The sequence below is a fragment of the Globicephala melas genome, chromosome 1 (genome assembly GCF_963455315.2).
Source record: "Globicephala melas chromosome 1, mGloMel1.2, whole genome shotgun sequence".
Taxonomy (NCBI): domain Eukaryota; kingdom Metazoa; phylum Chordata; class Mammalia; order Artiodactyla; family Delphinidae; genus Globicephala; species Globicephala melas.
In genome coordinates, this window is record NC_083314.1 from 165,601,150 (window position 1) to 165,625,867 (window position 24,718).

General features: G+C 43.0%; 2 protein-coding genes across 11 annotated transcripts in view; both read right to left on the bottom strand.

The window, feature by feature from the left end:
• YTHDF2 (YTH N6-methyladenosine RNA binding protein F2) overlaps positions 1 to 2,285 on the bottom strand; it is a 31,519-nt gene extending 29,234 nt beyond the window's left edge. The window contains exons 1-3 of the mRNA XM_030872083.3: positions 2,042 to 2,285; positions 1,522 to 1,546; positions 871 to 950 (exon numbers count right to left, since the gene is read on the bottom strand). Coding sequence (XP_030727943.1) covers positions 871 to 950; positions 1,522 to 1,546; positions 2,042 to 2,068 — 132 coding nt within the window. The 5' untranslated portion in view covers positions 2,069 to 2,285. The remainder of the gene's footprint in view (positions 1 to 870; positions 951 to 1,521; positions 1,547 to 2,041) is intronic.
• A 7,597-nt stretch (positions 2,286 to 9,882) lies between these two features.
• GMEB1 (glucocorticoid modulatory element binding protein 1) overlaps positions 9,883 to 24,718 on the bottom strand; it is a 34,364-nt gene continuing 19,528 nt past the window's right edge. For all 10 annotated transcript variants that reach the window (XM_030872122.3, XM_030872115.2, XM_060309040.2 and 7 more), the window contains 4 exons: positions 23,854 to 23,985; positions 22,362 to 22,499; positions 18,470 to 18,592; positions 9,883 to 15,922 (listed from right to left, as the gene is read on the bottom strand). In XM_030872122.3, coding sequence (XP_030727982.1) covers positions 15,222 to 15,922; positions 18,470 to 18,592; positions 22,362 to 22,499; positions 23,854 to 23,985 — 1,094 coding nt within the window. In that variant the 3' untranslated portion in view covers positions 9,883 to 15,221. The remainder of the gene's footprint in view (positions 15,923 to 18,469; positions 18,593 to 22,361; positions 22,500 to 23,853; positions 23,986 to 24,718) is intronic.

Here is a 24,718-nt window from a genome sequence, read left to right on the forward strand (position 1 = left end):
ATATAAATGTTCCACAAACTTTTTCATCTTTTAGGATATTCTGGATGAGTTGTCAATTTTCCTTTTGGTTTATTAGTCTGGTGAGTTATACTTATTAGTTACAACTTTGTGACTGTCTTTGGGATGCAAGATAGTAACACAAAAGAACTGCTGAATCAAAGAAGTCTCTGTGCACAGTTCATGGTCATATATGGACCTACATGCAACTAATCTTCACATTAGAAGACAGATTACATTGCAAAAACTGGAATTCCATCATTCTTGATCTCTGTTCTCAACAGTGTTTTATTTTCCTTCAACTCCATTTTGTAAATACAGCTCCCCTAAGAAGCCAGATATATACAAAATTGCTCTTTACAGATGAAGATGGAGCTCAACTTGAAAGAGTACCCAGCTCCAAAATAATTCTGATAACCTAAGAACCCACTAACTAGTGACTAGACAAAACGAAGATACTCAGTTCTGCAGCACTGAATAAAGTTCAGGTGATTTTATGTTAGTTTTTCCCATCACGTATGAATCCAATTTTCCTAAAAGAAAAATGTTTGGGAGGTGAAAACATTTAACACCAGAAAGTATTCTTAAGTTTTACATTGTTACATTCTTGCTAAGGAGGAAGAACTACTCAAGCAAGTGTTGCTGTTAGTACACTGTAAAATGTTATCAGTACTAGCCTCAGAGAATGGTATGTTTGCTCACAACAGAGATAAGATCCTTAAGGGCCTATGACATTTGTAGCAACTGGTTTTATAACATATTGACTGATATTAAGAAAGTCATCCCCTGAAAATGAAACTTATTGATAGAGCAGAGAAAGAATAATGGTATACTGCATCCTCTGATCAAGCATGAAAATGGTTAACTACTCACGGGCCTTGCCTGTGGACTCAAGTAAGGTTCAAAATCATCATCATTTAATCCATCCTTTTGATGTACAGATCCATTTTGTACTAAAGGAGAAAAAATTCAAATTAGGAGTGTCTCAATCGTACAATCCACCTCCCAAACTAATCAAATACCTCCTAACCAGAGAAAAATCATACTACACAGAGCAAATAAGTTTGCGTTTCGAAAGGATAACGATGAGAATGAATGCTGAGCAACATTCGTCAGTAAAAATGTCTCCCTCCACCCAGAGCAAGTTGATCTAAAAAGGTCATTTTATTGGCTCCTCTAGATTTCTATTCCCTCCCGCTTCCCCTCCCCCATCACATGCGAGCACTTCCAGAGTGTGATCCACGAGGATGAAAAACAAAGGCCTTCTAAGACCTACAGGAAACTAAGGACCTGGGACATTTCAAAACCGAATCCACCCCCACCCCTAATGAATTACTCCTTGTTCACTACAAAGCTGTTCGCCAGCTACAGGAACACACCGAAAAGGGTCAAATACTTAACTGTGAGGCACCTGCAAACTAAGCGGCTTCCGAAAGGTCCTCTCCCCGGGGCGCTTCCCGGAGACCCCGCCCCCCCCACACGGGGTCCCCCGCCCGCCAGGGGCACCGGCGGAGCTGGGCTCACCTTTGTTTCCTTGACCTTTTGGTCTCTGCGGGGGAAGGAAACGTCGCCGAGCAGCACATCGTCCGAAGAAAAAACGGAAAAGGAGAGACAAATTAAAGCCGGGACCGAGACGGGAATAAAGGCGCAGGCCTAAGGAGAGGCGTCAGGAATGGGGTGAGGGGGAGGCTGAAGATGGGAGGCGGGGGAAGCGCGACGCTGGCGGGGCCAAGGGGGAGGAGGGGGGCCGCGCCACAAACAACGCGAGGGGACCAGGGCTTCAAAGAAGGGGAAGGAAACAAGAGAAAAACGAGGCCCGCTGAGAGGAGGGGACGCGGCGCGGCCGGCGGTCTCCGAGGCCCAGTGAGGAGCGGGGAGAGCGGGCCAAGGGCGAGGCGCTGGGCGCGGCCGGCCTGAGAGCCTCAAAATGAGGCCCGCTAAAGGCGCCGCCTCAGCTCGGCCCGACCGGGGGCGGCGGGCCCGGGCCTAGTCAGGCTCCCTCTCGCCTCACACAATGGCCGAGGCATGCGGGCCGGGCCTGTACCTGCTCCAAGAGGCTGCTGGCCGACATGGCTCTCGGATCCTCACGGGTGGCGACGGCGGCGGACTCTCCTCAGGGTGGCGGCGGCAGCGGATGAGCCCCGGCGACGGGAGCAGGCGGCGCAGCGGCGGCTTTTGTCCCTGACACTCGGGGGCCTCGGCGGACGCAGCGGAGACACAGCGCGCGGCTCGGGCTCCGGCTCCGACTCGGCGACGCTCTAGCCCGACAGCTCAACGCCCGTCTCTATGCCTTTACGCGCGCGCCCGCGCCTCGCAGCCGAAATAAGGGCGCCGAGCAGCGGAGGCGGACGGCGCGCACGGCGCGACGCTGACTCTCACATTCGCTCACCCACGCTGAAGGGGCCCGGCGCGAAGCACTCCGGGAAGGCAGAGGTGGGGCCGCAGCGTCCTCTGGTGGGCTGGAGGAGCGGAAGCGGCGCGCGCGGCCTCCCCGCCCCCACCGCCTTGGGATTGGGGCCTAGGAGGGTGGGGGCGGCCAGGGTCGCACCACGAGGTTTTGACTAACAGCTGGAGGGAAGGGAGTAGCTCTAGCTTGTGGGAACCCACAAAAGCTGGGTTTTCAGTGAAGAAGCGAACCCCGAAGGCTGAGAGGCCTTAAAATAAACCTGCTTCCCACTTGCAGATGGCACCCCACCCCCATATGGGGGGGAACACGAACAGGAGTCACAGAGCCCTCAGGGAAAGTTCAAGGGGGCCCTGCCCTGAGAAAGACACCCCCTCACCTGGTTATCCTCCTCTGTTAGCAGGCTACAGAAATAGGGCCCAGAGAACAAAAATATCCAGAAAACATCCGGTCCCCTGAGAAAGAGATTCACCCTTCGGCGTTGCCGGGAGGAGAATCCACAATTCTTTTTTAGGGATGTCGCTGGCCCCCATGATAATCTGTTTAACTGTGGACTTTATTTCCAAGAAAAACACACTTCACACATCCACACAAAATTTTACATGTTCCTTCAACGAGTCCTTACTGGGGAAGAAAGGAAATAAATGCTATTTGAATACCTGCTGTAGACTAGGCTTTGTTGTTAGGTGCTTTCAAACATATTAAAGGCTTTCAGCATCTTCAATGTAGCTGTCAGCCAATCCGTTTTATAACTGAGGAAACAGAGAGGTTAAGTCATGTGCCCAAGGTCACAAAGCTATTAAGTAGTGAGGTTTGCCTGACACTGAGAGGAACATAATAGTGTCCCTCCACCTCCAAGAGAAATCCTGTATTCAGGAACCAGAATCCTGAGGCGATCTAAAAGATGGATGGGCAGAAGCATTTTTAATCAGAGGCAAACCTGACTCCTGCAGGGATATTTGATCCCAGGACAGTCCATCTCCTAACAGCTTTTGTTATTGCAAATAGTAGTAAACAGATAAATAATGCACTCAAGTGTCAACTTGATACCATCCCCTCCCTGGATACAGGAGGCTTGGGTGGACTCAGTAGTAAAATAAATAACACAGCATCTTGGATTTTGCATCATAATTTTGCTTAAAGTGCTCAACGCATTTTTTCTGCCCATAATCACATTTATGGTTGGAATGAATAAGGTCAGGCACCAAATGTGATAGACTTCTGGCAGAGTCCAGGTTCAGAGCGTAGATCCCACCAAGGGAAGAGAAGAAACATAGTAATCCTTTTTTTTTTTTAAATATAAGTTAACCAGTTAACCCCATGGCCCAGATTTATGTGTAAACTGTAAGCAGTTGCCTACACGTACCCTTGAAGGCGGCAGTGGTATGGTGAAAAAAGGATTAGACCAGGAGTCATAATCGGGGAGGGGGAGTGACGAAACACTGGCCTCTCCAACAGATTGGCGACATTAGGTAAATTACTAAACCTTTCAGAGATTCCCTCATTTGATAAAGGGGATAATAAAATCTACCTAACAGGTTTGCTACAAAGATAAAGTTCAAAAAAATTAAAAAAAACATTAAAGTAAATCTGGTACATTGTAAACTTCTTTCCTATAATCCCATTAAGGGATGATGGTGAAAATTCCCTCCTTCCAATATTTTTATAGTGCCTGAAATTTTGATTAGTTCCTTTGAGATTACTTTCTGTCCTACAGGATTTCCCAGTTAAAACACAGACATCCTGGGGGAAGGGTAGTCTCTAAACCTGGATTAGTTCACCAGATTGGCTTTAATAGGCCCCTGAACAGAACACACAAGACTGATACATTTAATCACTGGGAAGAGGGAGAGGAAGTCTGGAGTGTGGGATATCATCTTAGGGGGCAGACCGCTCATGGTTTGAGAAAAGAATACCATATCAGAAATGAGTTTGGGTTCTAGTTCACCTCTGCCACTAGGTGCATAAAGCACTCAATCCCTCTTCTAACAAGCATTTATTGAAGGCCAGGCAATGTGCTAGAGAGAAAGTCTTAAGAGTTCACTTCTGGGTTTCCCTGGTGGTAAAGTGGTTAAGAATCTGCCTGCCAATGCAGGGGACACAGGTTTAAGCCCTGGTCCAGGAAGATCCCACATGCCATGGAGCAACTAAGCCCGTGTGCCACAACTACTGAGCCCACGTGCCACAACTACTAAAGCCTGTGCACCTAGAGCCCGTGCTCCACAACAAGAGAATCCACTGCAATAAGTCCACACACCGCAATGAAGAGTAGCCCCCGCTTGCCGCAACTAGAGAAAGCTGGCACACAGCAATGAAGATCCAACACAGCCAAAAATTAATTTATTTATTAAAAAAAAAAAGTTATTCACTCACAGTTGTTACAGTGCAATGAGAAAGCACAGACGGACCTCACTTAGTCAGAGGACCAAGAAGTTTTCCCTGAAGTCCTGAGCTTCAGCTAGAACCTGAAAGATGACCAGAAATTGACCAGACAAGGAGGGAAGGGATGTGAGAGACAATATGTGCAAAGGCCCCAGGCGGGGAAGGATCTTGGTACTGGTGAAGAACTGCAAAAAAGGCCAACGTGACTGGTGCATAATGAGAGAGAGGGTGGCACCAGATGAGACTCAAGAATTGGGCAGAAAAGAGAAAAATAGGGCCTTTAGTTGTTAGCTACAAACGATGATCAGTTAGTAAAGGGTTAATAGAAGCACAGCATTCTCAGATTTATGTTTTAGGTTCACTCTGATTGCAGTGTGGGAAGTAGATTCAGGGAGAAAAGAGTAGACTAGGAGTTAGAAGAATATTGCAGCAAGTCCAGGCAAAAGATAATGGTCTATTATAGTGATGATGAAGACAGAGTGAAGTGGACAAAATGGACATTTTAGGAGGCAAAATGAGAGGTCTTAGTGATTGATTGGATTGTGGGGAGGGCATTAAAGGAGGAGATATCAACATAATATCTAATAGTTTGATTTGAGCGATTCAGTGGGTAAGGTGCCATTTTCTAATGTGGAGAATCCTAGAGGAGATTTTGTGATCATCAATTTATCTTTGGACATGTTGGGTTTCAGAAGAACATAAAACATCAGATAGGAATGTTCTGTAGACAATTAAAAGGTTTGGGCTTAGAGAGTAACATCAAGCTGGAAATACAAACCTTAGAGTCTCTGGTATGGGGATGTTAGTTGAAGCCAAAGGAGTCCCTGGGATTTCCTCAGAAGAGAAGGAGGGTGGGACTTCCCTGGCGGTCCAGTGGTTAAGACTCCACGCTTCCATTCCACTGTGATCCCTGGTTAGTGATGCAGCCAAGCAAAACAAAACAAAACAAAAAGAAGAGAAGGAGGAGAGGAACAGGCCCAGCACCAAACCAGAGATGGAAGGGGAGACACGGAGAGTAAATCCCTTCCTAATCACAGTCTATTTCCAAGACTGTAAAATAGGGAAGTTGGACCAAAATAACTTCTGAGGTTCCTTCTAGTTCAACCATTTTAGAATTCTGGAAGGTAGAAACCAAGCGGATCCTTCTGGATATATGAAGGGGGCAGTGGGGATAAAGTGAAAAGAAGCAGGAAAGGAGGACAGATTTTACGTACTCTTCAGAATTTTGCTATGGCCTGGGCTGGGCCCTAGAGCTCTGGTTCTCAAACTTTTCCAGCCTTCAGCAACAGCAGACCTCGCTGCCCAAGTCACTCCCTTAATAAGGCAGGAATAGAAGGGACCTCCTTTGAGAAATGTTTATATACTTTACACAACTGACAGTGTAAAAACCTATTTTTAAAGATTTCTGCTGGTTCTCTGTAGTCCACACAGTTTTCAAAGCTTGTCACTCCCTAGCCCTGTATATTTCTCACCATGCACTCCATGCTCCAGCCACATAGCATTTTTCTCAAATACACATTTTGTTCTGGGACCCATGACTTTGCACATGCAGTTTTTTCTGCCTCAAATGTCCTTGCCATCCCCCCTCCCCAATTCCTATCTGTCCTTCGAGACCCTGATCAATGAAACCATATTTTTTTCCCTCAAGCAGAAAGAAAGTGTTCTATTCTTTGTTCACCCATAATATCGGTCACATTTCCTTATGGTAACTTAGTGTATTAAAACTATCTGTTTGGGGCTTCCCTGGTGGCGCAGTGGTTGAGAGTCCGCCTGCCGATGCAGGGGACACGGGTTCGTGCCCCGGTCGGGGAAGATCCCACATAACACGGAGCGGCTGGGCCTGTGAGCCATGGCCGCTGAGCCTGCGCATCCGGAGCCTGTGCTCCGCAACGGGAGAGGCCACAGCAGTGAGAGGCCCGCGCAAAAAAAAAAAAAAAAAAAAACACAACTATCTGTTTGGGCTTCCCAGGTGGCCCAGTGGTTAAGAATCCACCTGCCAATGCAGGGGACACGGGTTCGAGTCTGGTCCGGGAAGATCCCACATGCCACAGAGCAACTAAACTAGACCCATGCACCACAACTACTGAAAGCCGCGTTCCTAGAGACTGTGCTCCGCAACAAAAGAAGCCACCGGAGAAGCCTGCGCACCACAACAAAGAGTAGCCCCTGCTTGCTGCAACTAGAGAAAGCCCTCATGCAGCAACGAAGACCCAACACAGCCAAAAATAAATTTATAAAAAAAAAAGTTTACATCAATATTTTCCCTTTAGAAGTCTTGGACTCAGTTGAAAATCTAATGAGAATAATGAAACTTCTCAGAAAAAGGAACATACACCCAAATTTTTGCCTACAATCTCATTAGCACTCCCTTCCCCAAACCCATCCATCCCACGGACTCCAGATTAAGAGAACCAACTCTCAATTTATATATTGCCTCTTTAATAAATCTATGACTGCTTAGACGACAAAGAACTTTTTTATTATTAATCTTTATAATCCAACTCTAAGCAAATGTTTGTTGAATTAATTTATCTCATTCATTTTCAAAATTCTCCCTAGTAATGTCAATCTGCATTTTATTAATGAAAACCTGGTGGGGTTAAAAAGTCAAATGTGCAGATTTAACTAGCTTAATTGAATGTTAAAGGAAAGGCACTGTGGAGATCCCAAGATAAACTGATGGTTGGCTTTTAACTTGCAGGTGTGTTTTATGACTTGCTGAATGGAGTTTTGAAAAGAGCAAGGTGAGAACAAAGCTAAAGGAAGAAAAGACCTACAGCTGGACCAGGTGGCCGAAGGACACTAGGAATCCGCAGCTGTGTATATACAAGGGACCCTGTTGGAGATGTCGTCAAGGGCAGAAAAGAACAAGAACCAAGAAAGAGCCAGCAGGAAAGGAGCCTTGAAGTTTCAACTTAGAGTCTAGAGGTGAAAGCTGAAATTTTCACCAGTCCCCCAAGATATAAGAAAAGTAATGATAATGTAATGAGCTTTTCATAAAGCCAAATTTTCTCAATGCAGAAGACTGTTCTTTATTCTGAGATTATTTCCCTCCTAACTTTTTTGATGTGAAAATGCCCTTTCTTCCCAAATGATGCCAGTAAAAATTAGCCATTTTTTAAAATATCCTTATTTCATAAACTGTAATGCAGAGAACCCCATGTTGGTTCCTAAGACCTTTTTTTTTTTTTAATCTCTTTTATTGATCCATGGGATCTAAAAGTCTGAGCAGCACTGTGCTAGGAAACAGCTTACAGTCTCAATCTAAGACAATAGGCCAGAGAGAAAAATGGAGTGTAAACAAGATTTCTGGAGATAGTGCCAAGGGGAAATGAAGCCAGGGAGCCCCAGAAAGCGCTGGTTCAATTTTAAGTCTGTGCCAAGAAAAAATAGTTAAACCAGTGAATGTGCATCTAAACTATTTGTGACAATGTTTTATAGATAAATCCTTCCCTTTCGGTCCTTGGGTGGCAGCTACAGAATGTGAGAGGCAAGAATATGAGAAGCCCTGTCCAGTTTGCTCAGAAAGGCTAACCAGAATGTCTCAGTCATGGAAATGTTAACTTAGCATTTCTGAGGCATAGTGATTCCATTTTTGTTCCTGGAGCAGGGGAATATCTTTTTGCTCAGTGGGCAAAGGTTTTACAATATTATCAATGTTCTATGGAATAGGTTCCCTGTGTAACAAAGCACATGGGGTTGGGCTCTACACAGTAGGAGCTTAGCGAACAAATGAAGGAGTTCTAACCAGGGACCCTGACATCAATGTCATCTCAAACAAGACAAGACCACTTTTAACAAAGTGATAAATCAGTACTTCCTGTGACTGATGGACAGGACAGATGATCTGGGTTCTAAAATCCTTTCTCAGGTAACTGGAAGTTCCCTCCCTCCACCACTCCCTCTGCAGTACTGTGGAGAGATGGTGAAATGGACTGTAAACAAAACAACCTAAGTAGCGACTAAACATGCTATCAGCAAAACATCATCCTAATAAAATGGTTTGTTGAAAGTTTCCTTTTAGGTATTAAGCTTCTCTAGTACATTTAAAGACTCTGTTTAATAAATTTGATCCGTATACAACGTTTCAAATGTAGCTATGGTTTAGAGTAGAATATAAGTGTTAGTTTCCTCATTGTAAAATGAAGTAAATAATGCTTTTCACCACATAGGATTGTCCTGAGGATCAAATGGATTAACATATGTAAAGTGCTTAGAAAAATGCTTGGTACATAGTTACCCTTCAGTAAGTATTGGTTATTATTGTTCTTCTTATTATTCATGCATCAAATATCTATCCAGTTTCCGCTACATGCCAGGCACTGTTCCAGGGACTGTAGAAACAGCAGTGACTAAGAGACGAGAATGGTCCCTGCTCTCACGGAGCTTCGATTCTACTTGGGGGAGAAAAAAATACATGTATGTCAGGTGATAAGTAAAAGAAAGAAAAAATAAAGCAGGGTAAAGGAAAATAGGAAGCATAGTGCAGGAGGAAGTTGCCACTTTTCATAGGGTGGGTGGTCAGGGAGGTCCTCTCTGATAAGGTAACATGTGGATAGAGACCTGAAGGAAATGAGGTAATAAGCTTTGCAGTTATCTGGGGGGAAGAGTGTGCTTGAGATTATTGAAAGAAAAAAATAAGCTACCAAAAATAAGTAGATCTGGGTTTGTAATAGGGAGTGACAGTACGTGAAGAAGCCATGGCCCACCTAAGACAGGCCTCAGTTCCAGTCAGGTGTTGCTGTGAGGAAATGTGGACCCAGTGTTGTCAGATCTTCTGGGCTTTGTGGGTTTTTTTTTTGTTGTTGTTTTAAGAAAAACTTTATCTTGAATTTTTCATGTGAACTGTCATAGGCATAATGCATATGTATGTTCGTCAAAAGACACGTACAAGAATGTTCAGAGGTGGGCATTCCCTGGCAGTCCAGTGGTTAGGGTTTGTTGTTTTCACTGCCAAGGGCCCAGGTTCAACCCCTGGTCGGGGAACTAAGATCCTGCAAGCTGCACAGTGTGGCCCAAAAAAAAAAAAAAAAAAAAAAAAATGTTCAGAGGCATTATTTATAATAGCCCCAAACTGTAAGCTACCCAGCTGTGGCATAGTAAATAATAACAGTCTCTACACAGCAATGGGACGCAATCAACTACACTTCACACAACATTATGGGTGAATCTTACAACATAATGTTGAGAGGAAAAAAGCCAGTCCCTAAAGAGTTCAAAATAGGTAAAACTAAGATATGATGTTAGAGAGCTAGATAGAGGTTACCCTGTCTGGGTGAGGTGCTGGTGACTTTTTTTTTTTCCCCTTGATCTGAAAGCTGATTTCATGGGTATGTTCAGTTTATCAAATTGTACAGTGATTTGTGCACTTTCCTGTATGCATTTATACTTCAATAAAAAGTTAAAATAAAACTAAAATGTGGGCCAAAGTAAATCTTAAGGCTGAATCAGAGCTGTGGGCTTCCAATTTGCTCTACAATACGTAGATTTCTTTAGAGAAAACAGCAGAGAAGTTTTTTTTTTTTTAAAACTTATACTTTGAGGGGACTTCCCTGGTGGTCCAGTGGTTAAGACTACGTGCTCCCAATGCAGGGGGCCCGGGTTCGACCCCTGGTCGGGGAACTAAGATCCCACGTACCACAACTAGAGAAGCCCATGTGCCGCATCAAAGACCCAGCACAGCCTAAATTAATTAATTAATTTAAAAAAAACTTATACTTTGAAATGCAGGTAACATCCCCCACACCCCCTCTTACAGAAGCTCCTACAAAGCCCAATGAGGAACCCATCTTTCCTTCTGGGTCATTACCCAGCCTCACATTTTCCTTTATATGTGATCCAATACTAATGTCCGCTCTTGTTCTCAAACTAGAGAAATCAACCCATATATACCATATTATAAGCCCAATACTAGTAAAGGTACAGAATTGGAAACTATAGATACAGGAGGAGAACCCAGAGGCAATTTCAAAGTAGGATGTGGCCTACTTTAGGTTGAGAGAGCACCAGGAGTCTTCAGGTTGGGAGGCTCATAAGACATAACAGAAGAGGTAGTAGGAATCATACTGGGCTGAAATAATTTATCCAGGAAACAGGCATGTCTTAGCCTGGGCCATGGACCATAGGTAGAGAATCAATCAGGTGTAAAAGATAGGTTTTACAATCTGTGTGTTCTGGGGAACTTACAAGCACATCTCAAAGGTGCTTCAATTCAGGTGATGGATGAAGAAGGCTGTTCTAGGCAGTGAAGACTGCAGTCTATGGATGTATGCTGAGGTTTGGGTCTTGGGGGTTTCTTGGGAAGAAGTGATTGTCTCAAGAGTTGAGTTACTGACATAGCAGAAAGGCAGTTACTAACATGGCAGAATTTGGGAACTAAGTCACATTTGGTTCCCCAAAGCAAGGGCTAGAGAGGCAGGAGTACGATAAGGATGTTCAAGGAAAGTAGAACCTTCTAGGGGAAGTGAAATTGCATAGCTCAGGACTAAGAAAGGTGTTCCAGGATTGGGAAGGAAACCTAGAAATGACTGAATAAAGGCTAAGAAGAGAAATTCCAGGGGCAGAGAGTTCCAATCTAGCAGAACTGATCCCTTGTTTAGGGCAACCACCTTGGTTGTCATTGTAGTACATTACAAACTACACAAGAATATCCCAGGGAGGAGGCATCCAAGGTGTGAGGGATCTGTGATCAATTGTACTAGGTTAAGTTGACTGAAAATGCAGGGGCTAGCCTAGAATCTGAATTTTTGTCTCAGAGAGGACTATTTCCTCAGGAGTATTACCCAAAGTGAATCACAAACTCGTGCGTATTTTGAGAATTCAACCTTTTCTTTGTCCTTGTTACCGCCTTGATAGTGGTGGACCAATTATAACTCAATGAACTAGTAGTTCCATATTTCATGCTTGATTTTACTATCTTTATCATCAAGTGTTACCAGTACTTCCCACCATACAGACTTACCTTTAATGCTTTCATGAAATGGATTAAAATGCCACCACTAAAGGGTGTCTCAGACCACCTAAACTGAATATTAATTTCCAAGGTATTTGGATTAACTCCGGTCCTCCTTCCCAAATATGGACAGAAGCATGAAAGAAACTTCATATGAAGTAGCTTTAAATCTTAAATATTCAAATCTATTGTCCCTTTTTTACTTCAGAACGCCAGGGAGTTTTTGTTTTGTTTTAATTTGGGGAGGGGGGCAGGGATGGAACCTGGAAATTGAAAAGGGGAAGAGAACAGGAAAGCGGGGGTCAGACAGGGACATGGCCAAGGCAAGAGTTGACTCTGAGGCCTTTGTGGAAACCAGATGACAGGAAGGTTTGGGGCATTTACCTGCCCTGGATTCATCTGATGGAAGCTCAGAGAAACTGACACATGACTGGGCTTTCACCAGTGCGTTGCTCTCAGAAGAGACTGCCTGAGCTGCTGACTCTGCCTAGCTCTGGAGACAGAAGCAACAAGAGACTTAGGATTTTTTTCCCCTCTTGTATAAATAAGTGCAACTACTTGAAAATGGAATGCAAAACAAGTAGCCAAAAATGGTCTCTCCTAAATCAGGTTAGGTATACATCTTCTCCAGGAAGTACTCCAATATTTGCTGACCCCTGCCTCCAAGCTGGGTTAGATGCTTGACCCCTTGTTCTCTCTTCTCCCAGCCAATAGCTCTACCACTGCACTTACCCCAATATGATGATTTCAGTATCTCACTAGAGAAAGGCTTAACCATTTTGTAACTTTGGTAGCCTTCTGAAACCTACGGACCAACTCTCGGAACAATGTTCATCAACGCATGAAATAAAATACATAGCATTACAAAGGAAACCAATTATTATATTGAAATGTAGTTCTTAACTCCAGACAACCTCTGGAGAATGAATCCCTTGAGTGCATGGACTGAGCCTTCATCTCTGTACTGCCAGTGCCTAGCACAAAGCCTGGCACATAGATGGTACTTACAAATGTTTATTTAATGAATGAACAGAAAGATTAGATGGCTACTGCCAACTCAGCCTGAGGAATGATTCATTGTAACTGCTTGTGTATATACCAGTGTCTTGCATGTGCCTCACCCTGTCTGAGATGTAGACCAGGGTTGTGAGGAAACCCACACTCAAGAATGGGTGCATAGCATCTAGCAATAATGACAGGCTACTGGAAGACCAGGAAAACAACAAAGCTCATGGATTTCCACCAGCTGGAATATCCAGGTAGTGAAAGTAAACAGGCTCTGTCTTTAGGAGGTGATCTCTTGACTTTGGGGGCATGACGCTCACACTACTTTAAAACTACCAACAGCTCTGATGGAGGAAAGAAAGGAACCTGAGCTAGTGGGTAGGTGTTCTCCAGGGCTCCTCCTCTGTCCTGATTTGAGCCTCTTGTCTCTGGGAAAGATAAAAGTGTCCCTAAAAACCGCAATAGAGATGACTTGTGCCTTTCTAGGTTCAAGTAGTAGTTTTAGGCTTAGGCAGAAATTTTGTTTTTGTTTATGTACCAACAGACAACCTAAAGAAGCAAGAAATAAAAGCCACTTCCTTCACTAAAGATATATAAAGGGCCAAAGGTTTGTTCTAAACTGATTGCTATGTCTATTAGATATTTTGAAAAGAAAAATAAAACCCCAATTTTAAAGCTGAAAACCACAACAGTATGGGGTTCAGAAATCTCACCCATAAGGCTTTTAAGATTGACCCTTTCAAGTTAGAGGGCTTCTCCAGCTATACACAGCTATCTGAGGGATGGCAGGATGCAGTTTTCACTTGCTTAACAACAGGGTTTCCAACATGTGTTGGAAGAAACATAGCTTCAGGTGGGTGCCTTCAAAAAAAAAAAGGAAACTACAGGTTAAAGTTTTGTATTTAATTAAAAAAAAAAAACTCTCCCACTCCTAAAGTGTATGCTTTCTTTTTTGACCTATTTTTCTTTTAAATTGTCTGCAGTTTCCCTATATTTTTCCTAGTGCAGTAAACAACGCAATCAAAGAAACAAAAAACAGACTCCACTCTTGCCCCAGACACTGAAGATGGTCAAAGAGAAGGAATCACAGCATGGAAAACGGGCCCATCTCTAAATATACAAAAACATTAAAAAAAAAAGAAGAAAACAAAATAGCCCCCCAAAAGATATTATTATTACATTCCTGGTACATTTCCTATAATATAATGTTGCAGACAATGCTTCTTTCCCAGGGAGTCCAGCTCGCTCAGGAGGAGACATCTAGTCGGTGCCTCGGGATAGGGTGGGGTGTTGCCAAACCTAAGGTTTTTTTATGAGCTCAATATCTCACAGAAACATCTGTGGTATAAATGGTATATATGAATCTAAAAGGGGATGAAGGCAGGCAGGCACCTGTCACTGTTCTCTGAATCAGCCAAAAATCTGAAGAGCGTGGGATCCAGGAGAGATGCCATTAACCACTGAGGAACAGAGGGTAGAACAGAGGAAGCACCAAATGAATGGCTGCTTTTGGTTCCAAAGCCAAAAAAGGACCCCACAAAAAAAGGGCAGCTGGTCTGGAAGAGAAACTCTCCTGCTCCTGGAGTCATGCAATAAAAATGATGGCCTTGGAGCCCCACCCCGAGAACAGCCACAGTCCAAGAACCAGAGCAATTTACACCACATCACACAGTTTGCAAATGAATGGACTAGGAGGGTAAGTGTTTTGACAAAGTGGGGGGCAAGGTGAACCTGAACCCCAAAGCACAGCTGTGACGTCTCTGGATTTCTATTTCTGCCAAGCCACAGGCCTCTGACGCCACTTGCTCGGTGGAAATGTACCCTTCTTCTTAACACTGGCCTTGCCTCAAAATGGCAGCCATGGTAGTAACCCTCAGAGATATTAAGAGGCATCAGTTGCACTTCTGGAAGTAAGATAATTTCCTTGCCCCATCCTGGCCAAAGCACTTCCCTTTTTAAGCCGCTGCTGGTATGCCACCTTCCCCTCCAAGCAGAGTGCAACTTACTTTTGTTTCAGACTTTTGCATTGGCCTCTGAGGGCCCCTTCCAGGATACAGAGTAAAGTATCCTTCTGCATCCACGTGTGAGTGGATTGCCTTCCAGGGCCAGATTTGTGTTCCCTGGTTTGGTCAATGCACCTTTATGAGAATAAAACCACATGCATACACAGACAGACTAGCCTGGAAAGGGCTTTCTGGATAGGGTTTCTGGTTATCTTGATGCCTCCCCCAAAAGAAATCACTTTCTTGGTGTAAGAGGATTAGGACATTGAGTGACCTACTCTCAACTTTCGGAAGGGCAGCTTGTTTTGTCCATTTTTCAATGAGGGGGTGGAAGGGACCCAACCTGTTCAGTTACAACAACAAGGTTTTGTTTTTTAAAAAAAAGGATCCTATGTGGAAATGAGTGGGACAATGATAAAAATAAACAAATAATTAAAATTCCAAACCAAAACATATCTCCTGGCCCCGAGACCCCCAGTTAATCCTCTAAGACCACAATCTCCACATTGTGAACTTGATGCTGGTGTTCTTCCATCTCAGCCACGACTTTCTCCTCAGTCCTCAGTTCTGTCTCCAAAATGACTGCTTTGCCCTCAGTATCCTCAGCCTCTGGGTCTGGGGCTGGGTCAATCTCAATGATGGTCTGCCCATCCTCTGAGGTGCTTTCAACAGCCTGGATGGCTGAGGTCAGGCCAGACTCCATGGCCACCAACTCCACAGGGCTCACCATGGTGGTCATGTTGCCCAGGGTACTCCCATCCTGCATGGCGGTGGAGCTTAGCAGCGCCAGGCTAGATGAAGGGTGGATGGTCACTGTGTCTGGTGAGCTGCTCTTAGCAGATGAGACCACTGTGGCATAACGGAAGAGCTGAGGGCCAGAAGGAAGTGCGTGGACAGTCACAGGACTGGAGCCCTGGCTGAGGGTGGCCACTGGAATATTGCCCATGGAAAATGACTGACCCACGGGGGTGATGGTGATGGGTGAGATGACTGTGAACTGAGGCTGCTGGACAGGAGGAGAAGGGCTCAGGACGGTGGTAGAGGCTGGCCGCTGGAGCCGGGGCCTTTTGGGAGGCTTAGGAGTGCTCACAGGCATCAATACCACATTTTGAACCGTCTGGGATTTCAGCCTGTGATCCTGAGCTTGCTTCTTCTGCTCTTCCAACTGGCGTTCCAAGTCTATGGAAAAAAGACAGACTTTGTGTGGAGAGAAGTATAATCTTGGGAACAGTAAACTGGGAGTGAGGAGACCTGGGGTCTTGCCCTGGTTTTGCTACTATGTAGCCTCAGGCAAGTCATTTCATTGTTTTCAAGAAGAAACTAGACTGGATGGTCTTTAAAATCCCTCCAGTTACTACATGTCATTGTGTGATTATAGACAGGTCAATAATTCAGAATCTTTTCGTGCTGTGATCCTACTATAGCTCAACTCTAGAAGCTCCTGTGGCATTTTGTTACCTGTCACCAAAATGCAAACCAAAGAAGTCTCCAGTTGGTCTACCAGCTTATATATGCCCTGCCTGGCTCTACAGATGAAAATAATATCTGCATAATCCCTTTGCAACTGCCATGGACCCACAAAGGAGCTACAATGGCCACTCTGAAAAGCAGTGATTCCCAAACTGTCCTTCAAGGCAGGATCACTTGCTGGTGACCCAGATGGCTTTAGTCTACCATTAGCCCCCAGAGAAGTCTACAGAAAGTTATAGAGGAAGTCCCTAAGAATTACAGAACTGAAGGAGGTCTTAAGAGTTCTAACACATTCATTTTGACATAGATCCAGAGAGATAAAGCGACTTCCTTACGGTTACAGAGCATGTTACAGAGCGTCAACTTGGTGGCTTTTCCACCCCAATACATCTATCACTATCCCTCTCCCAAGGGTCCAATCCAACCTTGATGACCACTGGTGAGTCTGGTTCTACACCAGAACTTCTCTATTGCTTAGCACCTGATAAGCATCCAATAAATAACCAGTCACACCTGTAGAGCACCTTGCTCACTGTGGAACACCCAGAGCAAGCCAACTCCTTGTTTGGAATAAAAGGAGTAGGGAGTGATAAAGAACACATTCAAAAACTTTAAAACATTGCCTTTTACGGTTATAAGATAATGCATTTTTTCCAACTTTAGTAGTAATCAAAGAAATGTGAACCTAAACAAGATACCAAATCTATAATTTTTAAAAAGTTAAATCAGGGTGTATTGTAAAAAACAATGCCCATTGTTGGTGAGCTCAAACTTGTGATGTAAATTGGTATAATCTTCTTGAAAATTTGACAATAGGTCACAAGACTCCATAAACAAATTATCAATACCATTTAACCTCAAGCTTAAATGGTATTGATATTGTGAAGTAGTTTAAGAGAACATAAGAAGAAAAGTTATATTCATACAAGTTCACTGCAACAAAATAAGCTACTGAAGAAAATTTAAATTCATCCTTAAAAGAATGTCTAGGTAAAATACTGTGTAGCAACTTGGAAAAATATTAGTATGTCACAGTGAAAAAAGCAGAAAACACAACTTTATGTACACTGTGGTTATAACTAAAATGATATGGACAAGGGACCAGAAGCCTACATTTCTAACAAAAACCATTTTTCAGATGGTGTAAAGTTTCAAGGTGGAAGACAGCATTGGACTATAAATAAGAAGACAGAGTTCTACTCTGGGCTTCACTGTCAAGGAGTGATGTGGTCCCAGGCAAATCATTTATCCTCTCTGTGCCTCTACTGGGTTATCTGTAAAATAAGGAAACAGCCTATAATATTCCTAGAAAGATCAAATGAAAAAGGGCATCTCTGAGAACACCTGGTAAACCGAATTTAAAATATAAACTGGGCATAAAAATAAGTTTAAAACAACCTAAATTGTTCTTCTCTTACCAAATGATCTTTCTTGCCTCTCGTCTTCATGACCGACTATTATAATATATTCTATGTCATTTAAGACTGATAATCCATACCTCCAACTTGTCTTGCATCTTTCACTGCCTTACCTCCTCCAAAAGCTTCTCTTGATTCTTTTCTGGGTAAAAATGATAACTCCCTTTGTTCCACCACTATACCTGCTATATGCCTCTGTTACAAAACTGACTACTTTTTGCACTTATTTCTAAGTCTGCTTTCCCTTCAGTTCCTTGAAAGCCCTCAAGAGACTGAGGCTACCTTATTCAACATTTTATTTCTAAAACCTAGCTTGGAGACCAGCACAAAGTACTTATTAAAAAGAGTTAAATTATCCATGTGCTCATAATTTCTGATTACCAGAAATAATGAAAGTGCTAAATGTATATCAAAAGACTCAGTATTAATAATGTAAAAAAGACAAAGGCCAATTTTTTCTTCTGCCACTTATATTACTGGACTAATGGAGCGATCTAGCAGACATCTTAATCCTCCAAAGATATAGAAGGAGGATCATGTTGCTGGCTTTCTTTTCTTTTCCTTTGTGCTTCCTCTGCTTCCCACCACTCCACCTCACCTAGGACTATGTACAAAGAAAAAGCCAAATCTGATACTATGTGAGTTGAAAGAAAGAAAGAGAGAGAGAGAGACAGAAAGAGAGACAGAGAGAGAAGGAAGAAAGGACAGAGGAAGGGAGGAAGGAAGGAAAGAAAGAAGAAGCAAGCCAATCCAGTCCCAACAGAAGTCAACAAAGGAATGGCAAGACTCAAGGATATTAGTATAATATCACCTAAGAAAAGAGAGAAGTTACACATACCTGTCAGAGTATAGAGAAACTGCTCTTCTCCCTGCTCTACTTGGTTCCTTCTGTTGTCTAAAACCTTCTTGACTGTGTCCATTAGGCCAAATGTATGTGCTACATTGTTGAGAACAGCAGCATCTATTTAAAACAAAAGACATGTCTGTCCAGTTAAAACAGAAATGTTCCACCAACTCCCTATTGTGCTGCTTATAAATATAAAACAATCCCGGGCTTCCCTGGTGGCGCAGTGGCTGTGAGTCCGCCTGCCGATGCAGGGGACACGGGTTCGTGCCCCGGTCCGGGAAGATCCCACATGCTGCGGAGTGGCTGGGCCCGTAAGCCATGGCCGCTGAGCCTGTGCGTCCAGAGCCTGTGCTCCACAACGGGAGAGGCCACAACAGTGAAAGGCCCATGTACAGCAAAAAAAAAAAAAAAAAAAAAAATAGGGGGAAAAAAAAACCAATCCAGAAATTAGAATACTAATAGCATTTTCAAAATATTTTAACAAAGATTTATCACATGTGTAACTAATTATTATTTAATTGTTATATCTTTATACATGTTTCCATATAAATAAATACAAAAATAAGGAAAAAAATTTTGCATCTGGTTATAGGTTCTGACTTGTCTAAGAAAATATGGTCATTCTACTAGACAGAGCTAAGTTTGAACCTTGGTTTTGATGTTGCCTATCTGTGTGACCTTGGGTAAGTCATTTCCGTCCTTAGTTTTCTCATCTGAAACAAATGCGACTAATAATACTTACTCTGCAAGATAGATATGAAGATTAGAAACATCATATTTTAAGTGCCAAACATGGGAAATGACATGCAATATTATTAATAGTATTATCTCTGTTCCCCTTTATTATTATTATTTTTGGGGGGGGGGCTGCACCACGCGGCATGTAAGATCTTAGTTCTCTGACCAGGGATTGAACCCGTGCCCCCTGCAGTGGAAGCACGGAGCCCTAACCACTGGACCTCCAGGGGAAGTCCCTCTGTTCCCCTTTAAACAAAACTTCTTGAAAGAGCTGTCAGTAACTGGTCATTACTTCCTTAACTCAGACCACTTTTCCACCTACAACTCTCTTCTACAGTTGTCTCATCCAGTTCCATGGTTTTGAATATCATGGACATGCTAAGAATCTCCACATGTAGATCTCCAGCCCAGACCTCTTTCCTGCATTACAGATTAATACTTTTGTTGAGCCAAATGACTTCTCCATTTGAAGCCCTCATAAGCATCTCAACTAAACAAGTCAAAAACCAATTCTGATTTCTTCTCCCAGTGGTCTTCATCTCAGGAAATTTTACCACCGCTCACAGCTCAGACCAAAAATATATGAGTCATCCTGGATTTCTTTCTTTTTCACCCTACATCCAATCCATCAGCAAGACTTGTCAGTTCCACATTCAAAATATAAGCCCAATATGATCCCTTCTTCCCAGGTCTACCACTACCCACTCTAATCCACGCTACCATCATCTCTTGCCTGGACTAATTCCTTCAAGAGTTTCCCAACTGGTCTTCTTGTTTCTACTCTTGCCCCATATAATCTATTCTCCCCACAGCAACCACAGTGATCTTTTAAAAATATAAATAAATCTGAGGGACTTCCCTGGTGGTGCAGTGGTTAAGAATCCGTCTGCCAATGCAGGGGACAGGTTTGATTCCTGGTCTGGGAAGATCCCACATGCTGCGGAGCAACTAAGCCCGTGCGCCTAGAGCCTGTGCTCCGCAACAAGAGAAGCCACCACAATGAGAAGCCCACACACTGCAACGAAGAGTAGCCCCTGCTCGCCGCAAACTAGAGAAACCCCACGTGCAGCAACGAAGACCCAACACAGCCAAAAATAAATAAATAAATAAAATAAAAATTTTTTAAATTAGTTAAGACTGTCATGGGGTCATTAGAAATTGTCAAACGTGATAACTCAATTACAAAACAAGTGAAGAAATAATCTTGAAAATATTAATGAGTTTGCTTCCATTAAAGATATAAAAATTAGGGCTTCCCTGGTGGCGCAGTGGTTGAGAGTCCGCCTGCTGATGCAGGGGACACGGGTTCGTGCCCTAGTCCCAAAGAGCCCACATGCCGCGGAGCGGCTGGGCCCATGAGCCATGGCCGCTGAGCCTGCACGTCCGGAGCCTGTGCTCCGCAACGGGAGAGGCCACAACAGTGAGAGGCCCACGTACCAAAAAAAAAAAAAAAAGATATAAAAATTTAAAAACTATATTAAAAATATATAAATATATCTGATCACTTTACTCCCCTGCTCAAAATCACTATGATGGCTTACCATCACCTTAAAATAAAACCCAAAGTTCTGACCAAAGCTTATTTAAACTGTCCCCTCTGCTCCTGTGCAACCTCATCACCTACCACTCTCTCCATTACTTAGTCCACTGGAGCCACGTCAGTGCTTCTCTAATTCTTTGAACCCACCAGGTTCATTGTAACTTCAAGATCTTTGTTCCCTCTGCCTGGAATGCAGACAATCGTTCTGGAGGCTTTAAACTAACAGAATATGAGAACTGTCTAAAACCAGGTGGATTTCTCCAATTTTCAGACTCTATATATCTACTTTGTATCTATATCGAGACAGAGAGAGAGAGAGAGATTGCTTTCTGGCACCATTTACAAGGCAAAAATTACCTGTGGAAAAAGCAATGCCAGACCTGAGTTCAAAACCTAGTTATGCTAAAAATAGAGCTACCATATATGATCCAGTAATCCCACTCCTGGGCATATATCCAGAAAAGATGAAAACTCTAACTTGAAAAGATACACGCACTCCAGTGTTCATAGCAGCAATTTACAATTTACAGTAACCAAGACATGGAAGCAACCTAAGTGTCCATCAATTAGATGAATGGACAGAGAAGATGTGGTATACATATCCAAAGGAATATTACTTAGCTATAAAAACAGAATGAAATATTGCCATTTGCAGCAAGGTGGATGGACCTAGAGAATAACATACTAAGTAAGAGAAAGACAAATTACACTTACATGTGGAAGCAAAAAATAATACAAATGAATTTATTTACAAAACAGTAACAGACTCACAGACATAGAAAAAAAACTTATGGTTACCAAAGGGGAAGTGAGGAAGGGATAAATTAGGAGTATGGGATTAACAGATACACACTACTATGTATAAAATACATAAGCAACAAGGATCTACTGTATAGCACAGGGAACTATATTCAATATCTTCTAATAACCTATAATGGAAAATAATTTGAAAAAATACACATAGGAGCTTCCCTGGTGGCACAGTAGTTAAGAATCCGCCTGAAATTGCAGGGGACACGGGTTCAAGCCCTGGTCCGGGAAGATCCCACATGCTGCAGAGCAACTAAGTCCGTGTGCCACGACTGCTGAGCCTGCGCTCTAGAGCCCATGAGCCAAAACTACTGAAGCCCACGTGCCACAACTACTGAAGCCCACACGCCTAGAGCCTATGCTCCGCAACAAGAGAAGCCACCACAATGAGAAGTCCGCGCACCACAACAAAGAGTAGCCCCACTCGCCGCAACTAGAGAATGCCCGCGTGCAGCAACGAAGACCCAACACAGCCAAAAATAAAATAAATTAAATAAAAATAAATTTAAACACACACACACACACACACACACACACACACACATATATAACTGAATCACTTCGCTGTACACCTGAAACTAACACAATATTGTAAATCAACTATACCTCAATAAAAAAAAAAAATTTTACAATTCAAAATAAAAAGCCCTAGTTACGAACTTTGGATAGTAACTTTTTATGAGCCTTAGTTTCCTATTCTGTAAAATGAGGATAATAATACCTATACCTCAGTGTTTCATGAGGCTAACATGATCTGCCTACAATGACCGCTATTGTTGGGATTAGTGTGTTTACCTGTGACCTGGAAGGGAGCCTGGATAAGCCGCTGCTGAACTCCCCTGAGTAGCTCCTCTATTTCCTTCTGTATATTGCAGACAACCTCTTCCATCAGTCCTACATCAGCTATTCCTTTCCAGAACATCAAAGTGTCCTCTGGCAAAAGAGGGATAAGACAGAGGGTAAACAAGGGACACTACATATACTTAAGCATATCTCTTCAATGTTAAATTCAAAATTATTTTGATTCAAAATGATTTTTTTTTTCCGTGCTGCGCAGCTTGTAGGATCTCAGTTCCCTGACCAGAGATTGAAAACGGGCCACAACAGTGAAAGCCCAGAATCCTAACCACTAGGCAACCAAGGAACCCCCCTCAAAATGATTTCTTATTGGGCTATTTCTGGGAAAAGAAAAAAAGCCTTTGGAACACTAGCTGCCTCCCTGAGTTGGTATCTAATTATTTGAACTCTGCAGCAAAATAGGGACTTGTGATAATTGCCTCAATTTGTCATGCCTCTGGCTACAGGGAACAGGTATCTTCCACCAATAAAAATATTAAATTAAATATTTAATAAATACTAAAGCATTTATTTAAATAATTTAATTTAAAATTAAATAATATATAATATTTTAAATGTTAAGTAATAAAGAAATTAAATTAAGTTAAAGATATACTCCCTCTAATCCTATACTTAAAAAACCAAAATAAAGGGACTTCCCTGGTGGTCCAGTGGGTAAGACTCCACGCTCCCAATGCAGGGGGGTTTGGGTTTAATCCTGGTCGGGGAACTAGATCCCACATGCATGCCGCAACTAAGAGTTCACATACTGCAACTAAGAAGTCCACATGCTGCAACGAAGATCCCACGTGCCGCAACTAAGACCCGGCACAGCCAAAATAAATAAATATTTAAAAAAAAAAACCAAAAAACAATAAAACAGTTGAATAGGTGGGGTTATAAGCTCCCTGGGGGCAGAAGCTATGTCTTTTCATCTATCTAGATCTAGCAACAGTACCAGCTAAAAACAGGCAGCAATAAATATTTGTTAAATAAATTAATGAATGAAGGATGATGTGAAGCTTCTCCTGTCCCCTCTAAGTGAATCATCATTAATCACCATCCTCTACACCACCTGCTACCTAATTTTTTCTTCTAACATCTTGCAGCTTGGTTTCTCTAACAAATGGGCCAAAGTTGGAGTCAGTGTGACAGGATAAAAAGCATGGACTTCAGAGTTAAACAGATGAATTCAGTTAAACAGCTGAATTATTAGTTGTGTGACTGGTCTTAGGTAGGGTGCTGACCCTTTCTGAGTCTCAATTGCTTCATAAAATCTGACTTTACAGGGCTATTGCTTGGATTAAAATAAGGTGTTTGCAGCTGTAATTAGTATTAATATGCACAAGAAAAACCAGCACAAGTAATGAAGAGGTCTTCTGTGTCCATAATCGTAATGGTGATAAGAGTCACAAAACCTTACAAGAAATCTGAGCCCCACAGAAAGTACCTGAAATTTCCTCTGAGTCTTTCTTCATGCCCTCCTCTGTGGCCATGCTGACAGCAGCAGTGAGAGCCGAGTTCCATTCCAGCCCTGCCTCTTCCATGCTCTCTTCTGAGATGGCAATCTGTGTGATGCTACCTAAAAGCAGTCCATTAGAGGGAAGGCCCGTGAATTTTATGAAAAAGTCACAACTATCCTCTATCTCAGACAGCCAAAGAGATCCTGTTATTTAACTTTCTAATCTTTTGCCTGCATGTCCCTATATTTAAAAACTAGAATCCTAGGTAATCCAGGATGAATATTGGATTTCCTAAATAAAACCTGCCTTGCAAAAGAAAATGCTTTCTTCTTACTCTGAATAGAAAGTGAAAGATAGGGGCTTCCCTGGTGGCGCAGTGGTTGAGAGTCCGCCTGCTGATGCAGGGGACGCGGGTTCGTGCCCCAGTCCGGGAAGATCCCACATGCCGCGGAGCGGCTGGGCCCGTGAGCCATGGCCGCTGAGCCTGCGCGTCCGGAGCCTGTGCTCCGCAACGGGAGAGGCCACAACAGTGAGAGGCCTGCATACCGCAAAAATAAATAAATAAATAAAAATAAATAAATAAATAAAAAAAGAAAGTGAAAGATAACTTACAAAATCACAAAAGAGCAATCTGCTTTCTGAGCAGTTATGTTTTCGAAAGAGACAGAAGGTGGGCACGATTGCCAGGCTGCAGGCCCCAGACTTGGTGAGGATGAGGAGGACTTGAAATAATTTAAAAGAAAATTATAGTCAAGAGCCCTACTACAAGCATGTTTGATACTAACCATCTAGAATTCATGAAGTTGCTGTAACTTATTTATCAGGCTATGTAAAAGAAAGCAAGAGAAATGA